General features: G+C 40.6%; 1 protein-coding gene across 5 annotated transcripts in view; it reads left to right on the top strand.

Annotated features, from left to right (window-relative positions):
- The first annotated feature begins 2382 nt into the window (after nucleotides 1-2382).
- The window catches only part of LOC121573977 (cell adhesion molecule 1), a 435550-nt gene continuing 426496 nt past the window's right edge, over nucleotides 2383-11436 (top strand). For all 5 annotated transcript variants that reach the window (XM_041886409.2, XM_041886413.2, XM_041886412.2 and 2 more), the window contains exon 1: nucleotides 2383-2510. In XM_041886409.2, coding sequence (XP_041742343.2) covers nucleotides 2438-2510 — 73 coding nt within the window. In that variant the 5' untranslated portion in view covers nucleotides 2383-2437. The remainder of the gene's footprint in view (nucleotides 2511-11436) is intronic.

The raw sequence follows: 11436 nt of genomic DNA, 5'->3' as shown, positions 1-11436 counted from the left end.
CAACTATTTTTCTCTAGGACCAGTCATTTCCTCTTAGCTTATGGCGAGACTAAAATGTGTTCACTTTTACACATAAGAACAGATACTAAATGTTCTATGCATATGCATATTTACTGTTATAACAGCTAATTAACCATTTGGTCATTAGTATCAGCACCTTTTCAATTAGGCTACTTCATCCGCACTAACCAATTAAGCAGTGTATGCATAACTAATGCATAACTAATTATTTAACCCTCCCATTGCCACCTACCAATACTTGTATGTAAACTAACCTTTCATGCTTAACATTTAAGTTCAGAAATATCATTAATATGTTGTTGTTGTTGTTATTGTTGTTGTTGATGATGATTATGATGATGATTATGATTTTTTTGGCGGGGAGGGACTTATAGCCAGTATAAGTGTTATACAGTAACACATCAATACAACGTCACTACACTTTAAACATGCAAACTTGAAGCGGATGAGCACAAGTCCCTCAGCTTCTCAACTTCTGTATGTTTGTGTCATAACTTTAATTAGATAACTTCACAGGATGAGACTGGGCCACAACAGGTCTGCGAAACACAGACGTGACTACATTGAACACAGCAGCAATGCTGCAGTTCCACTCTCGGTGTGTGTGTCAATCTCTGCAGGGTACAACTCGAATCAGAAAGGTATTAGACCTTTCATCTGGTCCTGATTCCCTGTGGATCTCAGAGTCCTGAGATCTGTTTGACTCAACCGTAAAATCCAATACCGATTTACAGTCCTTGGTCAAAAAAAATTATTTGGTCAGAACTTTTGTAAATCACAAGGGATTTTAAGACTGAGCAGGCAAATTACAATCTAATATTGAGGGAGAACAGAGAGCTGTGGTTCAGCATCTTTTTTGATATGACATGACATAGAAGAAACCCTACTATTTCAGATTGCATTTGGGATTGCTTGTGTTTTACTAAGAATTTCTATCCTTTCAAGACAGTTAATATCTCATTGTGGCCTTCCTACTAGAAGGACTATTCTAATCAGTACATGTAGCCTAATTTATGCTAAGAAAGGCACATCCTCATCACCTTTCTTCGTGCAAGAGATTGTCTAATAAACATTCTTACATAACTTGGTACCACCACTAGGGGCACCACTTTGTAGGCTACTTCTGTCAGAGAGCATTAATTCCAATGAGCCCTCTGATTAGAGGTCTTCTCAGGTCCAACTTTTTGGACCCGGACTCCAAATGGACCCTAGGATAATCAGACCCAGACCCAAATGGACCCAATATATATTTTTTAAAGGGGGACACGGACACAAACGGATCCGAGAACAATCAGACTCGAACCCGATTGGACCTGACGACAACCAGACCTAGACCTGACCTGTCTAGACCAGACCCGATTGGACCCGAGTGACGAACAAATAATCTCTTTCAGCCAAGTTGCTCTTCTGGTTAAAGAATAGTTATTTATATGCTGTCTAGGCCTTCTATAAGTCAATAAATTCACCTTATTAGCCCCCCCAAAAATGCTATAGTCTATACAGAGCCATTGTCGGGTCCGCTCGGGTTTATCAGCTGTAGTTACATAGACCCGTGACCTGATGACAGTCAAACAGGACCCGACCAGGACCTGAGGGAAAAGTTAGAATTTTGGACCCGGATCCGCATGCGGGTTTTCGGGTTCGGGTGGACATTTTACATTACATTTTCCTGTGGACCTGTGAAGACTTCTACCTCTGATATCAATGTAATGTGGACATAGGGCAGAAGTCTATATCTTGCTGTACTGTGTTCAATAAATAAAATATAACAGTGAAAACTATATGTTCAACAAGATATATTGGAAATATTGGAAATACAGTACTGACTGTATGCTTGTTTTTTATTTTAGTTGCATGATGCCCAAAGTGGATGTAGCCTATTTACTTGAACTTGAGCACAGGCAATTTTATATGCATATGTCCATGCAATTGAATTGATGCAGGAAAGACTGTCATGTCAAGTTTCACTGCATTCAAGTCCAGCATCTTTGATAGCTGCCATTTAAAGAATACATGCATTTCAAAGCTGCCAACCACATGATACTACCCAGTTTATCATGAGTCATATATCAATGAGTCATGCAAGCACTGTATCAGCTGTATGTCACACAACAAATAATTAGGAAAGTTCACTGCATGTTTGCCTTGAACCCATTTTAACCCATTACACAAAAATAATTCCATGTTCTGGAATGGTTGAAAAATTGAAATAAAATGCTTAAGAATTTTCACTTGCTCATATTCAATAAGTATCCACAGTAACACTTTTGTTAGCTTCCTCAGTTGCCTAACCATATTTTTTAAACAAGCAATTTGAATTGTCCCCTCCCTTCCGTGCATGTCATTAAAGTGTATGCCGTTGTCGCTAGGTGAAGTACTACTCGCGCCGCCAGATAGAAAGAAGCAGGTGTCCAACATGGCGATCACAGGCAACGGATCTCTCGCTACTCTTCTCTTTTTGTTCATGATTCCAGCAGCTCTTCATAAAGGTAGGATTTCGTCTTTTGAATGGATTTCTATGGACATGGGGGGCAGAAATTTGTCTGCATTAAGCGCAAGCTTTTTCTGGATGTGCCCGCATGAGTGTGGATCGATAATAATAAACGAAACTGAGTGTAACTGTTCTTCAAGTTGTAATACGGTATTTTATGTGCCTAAAGGAAGAAAAACAAGACTCAAATAGTTGTTACATTCTTTGAATATTTCAATTTCTCTCAAATACAGCCTTTACAGATGTTTTTGCCTTCCATATAGTCAACTAGCCCTTCACACAAATCACTTTGGCTAGTTTTCCCTTCTCGTCTCGAGACCTGTGCCACTGTCACACGCACACAGCTGGCAGTTTAAATGAGCGAAATTAGATAGTATTCAAGTGTAAATTAATCTTTAGTGTAGAAGTTGAACGTGGTTTGTTTAAGTTAACCAGTCAGCTGTTCTCAATACTTTTGGGTTGTTATTATCCATATTCTGTAGAACGCCGAAGCCTACAGTGAATGCAGAATATTCTAGCGGGAGCTATTCAGTGCGATGCTTCATTTAGGCAGGCTACCATTGCAATTGCATAATTTTTCTGGGGAGATGCTCAGTTTTATTACAGATATAATTAGTTGTTGAGTGATGTTGGCCATTAGAAATCTTTAGAAAGATTATTTAGTCTGCTCAAACTATGAACCGTACTGGGGTGATCGATTGGTCACATTGTGTGTCTCGTGTGAGTTGGTGGGCTGTTGACGCAGAGAGATACAGTGTAATTTAGCTAGGCAGAATACTCTGTAGCTATAACCTTACATTTGAATGCCCAGGGAACGGCATCAGTGGTGTACAGATGCTTCACCGATGGAGACAAAAGTTGTTAGTGGTGTTGTTTTGATTTTGCTTGCTTCCTAAACACCTTTTAAAATTAAAATCAGTGGTTTACATAAAACGTTGTTATAGACTACGCGATAGGCTATTACGAATTCAGCTGATTCAATGATTGCAAATATCTTGCCATCAGCTGTATCAAGGTATGCAGTCCCCGCGTTGCGCATACATTTCACGATGAACAGACATTATGTCAATTCAATTCAGATGTAGCTAAACTCCTGAATCTCTGCAGTTTTTTTTGAATATGTCATTCATGTTAAGCAACTCAATGTGAAGCATGGGCTACCGGTAGTTATTTCTTGAATTATCATAGTCTGTCTAGTCTTGTGGAAAGGGATCAACGATTCTCCTAAAAATCTGGCGGGTGCATTAGGCAGCCCTGCCAATTGCCAAACACACTTGCTTTTTATGTACACATCTATTTCCTACGTGTTGACTTACATGGTCGGGTTACCTACCTCTATCCACTATGCGAAATTATACTCAGTCAATAGGAATTGTAGTTTACTGTAGCCTAAACATCAACAGGTTCATCTTAATTAAAGCTACAAAGTACCAACACTTGCAGTCCACAAAATGTGCACGTAACCAGGCAAGTCAATTAAGAACAAAGCCAAAATCTTTACAAAAACGCTCACACATATAGGCTGAATATTTGGCATTTCTTCAGAGTGTTATCATCTTTCAGAGTCCTTCTTCTGGGTGCTCTTTAGCATTTCATTGCCCAGGTTGTTATACTAGGTACAGTATATTTATATTAGGTAGCCTGTATTATTATATTTGTTTATATAAGTTAATGTATCCTAATCAGACCAAGTCAGTCAATATGGTGAATTCATAGAAAACATGTTTATGCGTTCAACACGTGGTATTAACCCTATCAATCCCAAGATGCCAGCAAAAATCTGCTTTTAACTTTCATTTATCTGCATGTCCAGCCCCTAAATGTAGCCTCACAATTAAGTGTTTTACCATTTTATTTTAAGGACAACCATGGCTACAAGTAGAACACAAAACTATTTGACATAAACAGTTGCATTCATGAGTTTATTGACAAATGTTATTGGAGTTTTTACCCTTGTAGGATGGTCAAAATTAGGGTGACTAAATCAATGGAGTCCAGAGAAAAAAATTGTCTAAAATCAGGAAAATGTCTACAGCATCGTGTCAGCTAGGCTTGATGCTGTGTGAGAATTAAGGCTACCTGACAGGCTCACTTTCCTGTTGAACTCGTCATATTTCTTCCCGCATCTGCAGGACATGATAGATATCGATTTGACATGTAGTATCACATTTTAGTATATGCTTTTCATATTGATGCGGAATTCCTGTTCTTTTTAAAAGTTTCTCACAAAAATAAGCGTATCTCTGTGAAATGTCAACGGAGCACTGAGTGTATAGCAAGCTTATTATCTTCAAAGCCTTTTGCATTTCATTCAGCTAATGTCATCCTAATTTTACTTTTTATGACTCACTGAAACAACGTGCGCACCACATCATGTAAATTCTTCAAAAGTGGCGTTAAGAAAGCAGCAACACTCTGTCAACAGAGCTCTGTGCTTATTATCGGATGTATTAGGTTACAAAATCAGACTTTTTGGATTTAATGTTAATAATACGTTAGAGAAGCCCCACTGAACGATTCAAAACATGAATAATCGGATTTGTCTAGGTAAAATGTATTTTATAACATAAAGAAGTGAAATTTCATCACTAAAGTGCGTTCTCACCCACTATGGGCAGAGTGGGTGGACACTGGACACCCTACATCATGGTAACTATTTTTCTTGTGACAGGTAGGCCTACATTTGCTGCAGCATAGCCTATGCTACAGTAATTTAAGGACTGAATTCACGTCTAATTTACACATCTCCATCTGGCTTTCGGGGGTCACCATATTTTGTAATTGTAAAGATGATTTTTTAAAATTGCAGCTGCAGAGTTTTAAAACAGCCTATCACTCGAATATCATTGCTTTAAATCAGAGTGCACGCAAGCCCTCTCTTGCAGTCTTTCTCTCTCTCCTTCTTCAAATTGCATCCAAAATAGGTAATCCTGTTCTAGATTGATATATATAGCCCTATATATAGATGTCCTAGCCTACCTCTTTCAAGTAATACATTCAATGAAGTATTAGCCTGATATTTAGCTAATGAATGATGGGTTATACTATGCATAAGGTTCTAACTTATAGCCTCTGTATCTTGCGCGATGCGCACCTGCGCTCTGCTGGCCTCTTTCCTTAAAAAACACCCCTTAGCTCTTGGAGTCCCAGGACAAGCTAGACTAGAATGGCGTGCTGGACATTATACTAATAGACTATTCGAAGAGGGATGCAAGCTCATGTTTGCTGAATGTTAAATACAGCAGCCAAGAAAACACGCAATGGAGGTAGACTATAGCAGTTATTTATTCAGATCCATAACCATTCAATCTTCCTGAATAGAAGTGAAAGCCGTCTGCATCTTATTCTAGTCCTAAATTATTCAAGCATGTCATTACAATGATGAAGATAAGGACAACTAAACGTGAGGAAAGAATAAAAGTGAGGAAAGAATAAATAGCATTAGGGGACATATTATTAAAGGTATATATGCGCCAGCCTACTATTGATAAAAATGTAAAATAGGCCCTATTATATTTCAAAATCAAATTCGCTAGCCTATAATTGTAACTTTTTGTAGGCCGCATGTCTTGCACCAGCATTGCATGTTCTCTCCCAGCTTCATGATTTGAATGAGGTGCGTAATTCCAGTCCATATAATACAGTATAATATACAGTGCATTCGGAAAGTATTCACACCCCTTGACTTTTTCCACATGTTGTTACGTTACAGCCTTATTCTAAAATTGAATCAATCGTTTTTTTCCTTCATCAATCTACACACAATACCCCATAATGACAAAGCAAAAACTGGTTTTTATAAATGTTTGCAGATTTATTAAAAATACAAAACGGAAATATTATATTTACATAAGTATTCAGACACTTTACTCAGTACTCTGTTCAAGCACCTTTGGCAGCGATTACAGCCTTGAGTGTTCTTGGGTATGACGCTACAGGCTTGGCACGCCTGTATTTGGGGAGATTCTCCCATTCTTCTCTGCAGATCCACTCAAGCCCTGTCAGGTTGGATGGGGAGCGTCACTGCACAGCTATTTTCAAGTCTCTCCAGAGATGTTTGATCGGGTTCAAGTCCGTGCTCTGGCTGTGCCACTCAAGGACATTCAGAGACTTGTCCCAAAGCCACTCCTGCGTTGTCTTGGCTATGTGCTTAGGGTTGTTGTCCTGTTGGAAGGTGAACCTTCGCCCCAGTCTGAGGTCCTGAGCGCTCTGGAGCAAGTTTTCATCAAGGATCTCTCTGTACTTTGCTCCATTTATCTATCCCTCGATCCTGACTAGTCTCCCAGTCCCTGCTGCTGAAAAACATCCCCACAGCATGATGCTGCCACCCCCATGCTTCACCATAGGGATGATGCCAGGTTTCCTCCAGGCGTGACGCTTGGATCTCAGGCCAAAGAGTTCAATCTTGGTTTCATCAGACCAGAGAATCTTGTTTCTCATGGTCTGAGAGTCTTTAGGTGCCTTTTTGCAAACTCCAAGCGGGCTTTCATGTGCCTTTTACTGAGGAGTAGCTTTCGTCTGACCACTCTACCATGAAGGCCTGATTGGTGGAGTGCTGCAGAGATGGTTGTCCTTCTGGAAGGTTCTCCCATCTCCACAAAGGATCTCTGGAGCTCTGTCAGAGTGACCATCAAGTTCTTGGTCACCTCCCTGACCAAGACCCTTCTCCCCCGATTGCTCAGTTTGGCAGGGCGGCCAGCTCTAGGAAGAGTCTTGGAGGTTCCAAACTTCTTCCATTTAAGAATGATGGATTCCACTGTGTTCTTGGGGACCTTCAATGCTGCAGACATTTTTTGTTACCCTTCCCCAGATCTGTGCCTCGAAACAATCCTGTCTCAGAGCTCTAAGGACAGTTCCTTCGACCTCATGTCTTGGTTTTTGCTCTGACATTCACTGTCAACTGTGGGAACTTATATAGATAGGTGTTCCTTTCCAATTCATGTCCAATCAATTGAATTTACCACAGGTGGACTCCAATCAAGTTGTAGAAACATCTCAAGGATTATCAATGGAAACAGGATGCACCTGAGCTCAATTTCGAGTCTCATAGCAAAGGGTCTGAATACTTATGTAAATAAGGTATTTCTGTCTTTTATTTTTAATACATTTTCAAACATTTCTAAAAATCTGTTTTTGCTTTGTCATTATGGGGTATTGTGTGGAGATTGATGAGGATTTTATTTAATCAATTTTAGAATAAGGCTGTAACGTAACAAAATGTGGAAAAAGTCAAGGGGTCTGAATACTTTACGAATGCACTGTAATACAGTACAGTAGTGGTTCTCAAATGATTGTACCGTTATCCAATACATAGCCTATGATATATATACAGTCGTGGTCAAAAGTTTTGAGAATGACACAAATACTAATTTTCACAAAGTCTGCTGCCTCAGTTTTGATGATGGCAATTTGCATATATTCCATAATGTCATGAAGAGTGATCAGATGAATTGCAATTAATTGCAAAGTCCCTCTTTGCCATGAAAATGAACTTAATCCCAAAAAAACATATCCACTGCATTTCAGCCCTGCCACAAAAGGACCAGCTGGCATCATGTCAGTGATTCTCTCGTTAACACAGGTGAGAGTGTTGACGAGGACAAGGCTGGAGATCACTCTGTCATGCTGATTGAGTTAGAATAACAGACTGGAAGCTTTAAAAGGAGGGTTGTGCTTGAAATCATTGTTCTTTCTCTGTTAACCATGGTTACCTGCAAGGAAACACGTGCCGTCATCATTGCTTTGCAAAAAAAGGGCTTCACAGGCAAGGATATTGCTGCTAGTAAGATTGTACCTAAATCAACCATTTATCGGATCATCAAGAACTTCAAGGAGAGAGGTTAAATTGTTGTGAAGAAGGCGTCAGGGCGCCCAAGAAAGTCCAGCCAGCGCCAGGATCGTCTCCTAAAGTTGATTCAGCTGCGGGATCGGGGCACCACCAGTGCAGAGCTTGCTCAGGAATGGCAGCAGGCAGGTGTGAGTGCATCTGCACGCACAGTGAGGCGAATACTTTTGGAGGATGGCCTGGTGTCAAGAAGGGCAGCAAAGAAGACACTTCTCTCCAGGATAAACATCAGGGACAGACTGATATTCTGCAAAAGGTACAGGGATTGAACTGCTGAGGACTGGGGTAAAGTCATTTTCTCTGATGAATCCCCTTTCCGATTGTTTGGGGCATCCGGAAAACAAGGTGAGCGCTACCATCAGTCCTGTGTCATGCCATCAGTAAAGCATCCTGAGACCATTCATGTGTGGGGTTGCTTCTCAGCCAAGGGAGTGGGCTCACTCACAATTTTGCCTAAGAACACAGCCATGAATAAAGAATGGTACCAACACATCCTCCGAGAGCAACTTCTCCCAACCATCCAAGAACAGTTTGGGGACAACCAATGCCTTTTCCAGCATGATGGAGCACCTTGCCATAAGGCAAAAGTGATAACTAAGTGGCTCGGGGAACAAAACATCGACATTTTGGGTCCATGGCCAGGAGTTTCTCCCCAGACCTTAATCCCATTGAGAACTTGTGGTCGATCCTCAAGATGGCCAAACAAAAACCCATAAATTCGGTCAAACTCCAAGCATTGATTATGCAAGAATGGACTGCCATCAGTCAGGATGTGGCCCAGAAGTTAATTGACAGCATGCCAGGGCGGATTGCAGAGGTCTTGAAAAAGAAGGGTCAACACTGCAAATATTGACTCTTTGCATAAACTTAATGTAATTGTAAATAAAAGCCTTTGACACTTATGGAATGCTTCTAATTATACTTCAGTATACCATAGTACCATCTGACAAAAATATCTCATAACACTGAAGCAGCGAACTTTGTGAAGACCAATACGTGTCATTCTCAAAACTTTTGACCACGACTGTAGGCTATCGCACATTACACACAACAGAAAACATTTTGCCCTAGCACTACACACCTGATTCAAATCATCAAAATCCTGATGATGAGCTGATGATTTAAATCAGGTGTATAGTGCCAGGGCAAAAAAAAAAAAAAGTGCACCCCTTTGGGTCTCCTGGACCAGGATTGAGAACCACTACAGTACAGTAATACAGTCCACACTAAAAAAATATTAGCTTGTTTCATTTATTTACCCAAGAGAGCATAGCTACATCTATGGCCTTTTATGTTTTTCTGTCGTGTGTAATGTGCGATAGCCTACATATCATAGGCTATGTATTGGATAACGGTACAATCATTTGGGCTTTTTTAGACTTGGGCTCATAAAATGTATTTTAATGTATAGCTCATCAGGCTCAGGTAGCATCAGGCTTGAATTTTCATGCCGATCAAAGCTTTAATCAAATCCAGACATATTTATATGCTTTATATGCTTTAGAATGACACCGGTTTTGGCAGGAAATACCGGGATAACCGGGAGAAAAGTGATTTATTCTCGGGATGGAACATTTGTAAAATGCTGGGAAAATATTAAACCCTAATCCATTGTTGGAACAGTGGTAGGTGCTGGATAAGCTATTGCATTTGCTGCCTTGTTGATTTTTAAACAAAGCATTGGGTAGGCATACAGTCAGACAGAGCAAATCAATAATTTACTTCGACCACACTTTAGATTATGCTAAAGAATTGCAGGATTTAAGATAAATGGAGTCACTGCAACGATGGTAAATATTGCGGTGTATTCAGGGCAAGAGAGTGCTGTAGGCGCATTCATTTGTTGATCAACACTACATTTTGGCGCACGCGATGGTTTTGAGCTCATCATACGTGCAGTCATCAAATCACTCAAGTGCTCCAATTGAAATCGTTCAGCTGACGAGGCATTTGAAGTTCTTAATGTAGACTCAATTTCATTTAATGGTTTGTGGCCATCTATTTACTTTCAAAGCATTCAATATAGCCTAACTGGCCTAATGTGCAGTTATTTCCGATGTAGTTAGGCATTTTAACGATAGTTGTTCTTTTGATTTTGCCTATTGCCATTGTTTCACAGCAAAACAGAAGAACCAGGACAGTTTGCTTTGTAGGGGGCTGGTTTCACTATCCAAACATAGTGATGTTTGGAGTAGGCCTTTGGATTAACTTTTTAGTGAGACTGAATCTGTTAACCTCTTTTAACTCTGGGAGTGTGGTGCCAGGAAAATAACCTCTCACTCAACGTCAACAAAACAAAGGAGATGATCGTGGACTTCAGGAAACAGCAGAGGGTGCACCCCCCTATCCACATCGACGGGACCACAGTGGAGAAGGTGGAAAGCTTCAAGTTCCTTGGCGTACACATCACTGACAAACTGAAATGGTCCACCCACGCAGCCAGTGTGGTGAAGAAGGCGCAACAGAGCCTCTTCAACCTCAGGAGGCTGAAGAAATTTGGCTTGGCACATAAAACCCTCACAAACTTTTACAGATGCACAATTGAGAGCATCCTGTCTGGCTGTATCACCGCCTGGTACGGCAACTGCACCGCCCGCAACCGCAGGGCTCTCCAGAGGGTGGTGCGGTCTGCCGAACGCATTACCGGGGGGCAAACTACCTGCCTTCCAAGACACCTACAGCACCCGATGTCACAGGAAGGCCAAAAAGATCATCAAGGACATCAACCACCCGAGCCACTGCCTGTTCACCCCGCTATCATCCAGAAGGCGAGTGCAGTACATGTGCATCAAAGCTGGGACCGAGAGAATGAAAAACAGCTTCTATCTCAAGGCCATCAGACTGTTAAATAGCCATCACTAGAGGCTGCTGCTGCCTATTGAAATCACTGGCCACTTTAAGAAATGGAACACTAGTGACTTTAATAATGTTTGCATATCTTGCACTACTCATCTCATATGTGTATACTGTATTCTATTCTATAATATTCTACTGTATCTTAGTCCATGCCACTCTGTCATTGCTTGTCCATATATGTATATATTCTTAAATTCCATTCCCTACTAGATTTGTGTGTATT

This window comes from Coregonus clupeaformis, chromosome 9, assembly GCF_020615455.1.
Source record: "Coregonus clupeaformis isolate EN_2021a chromosome 9, ASM2061545v1, whole genome shotgun sequence".
NCBI classification, from domain to species: domain Eukaryota; kingdom Metazoa; phylum Chordata; class Actinopteri; order Salmoniformes; family Salmonidae; genus Coregonus; species Coregonus clupeaformis.
The sequence above is the reverse complement of the archived record's forward strand: the minus strand, read 5'-3'. Positions and strand labels throughout refer to the sequence as shown.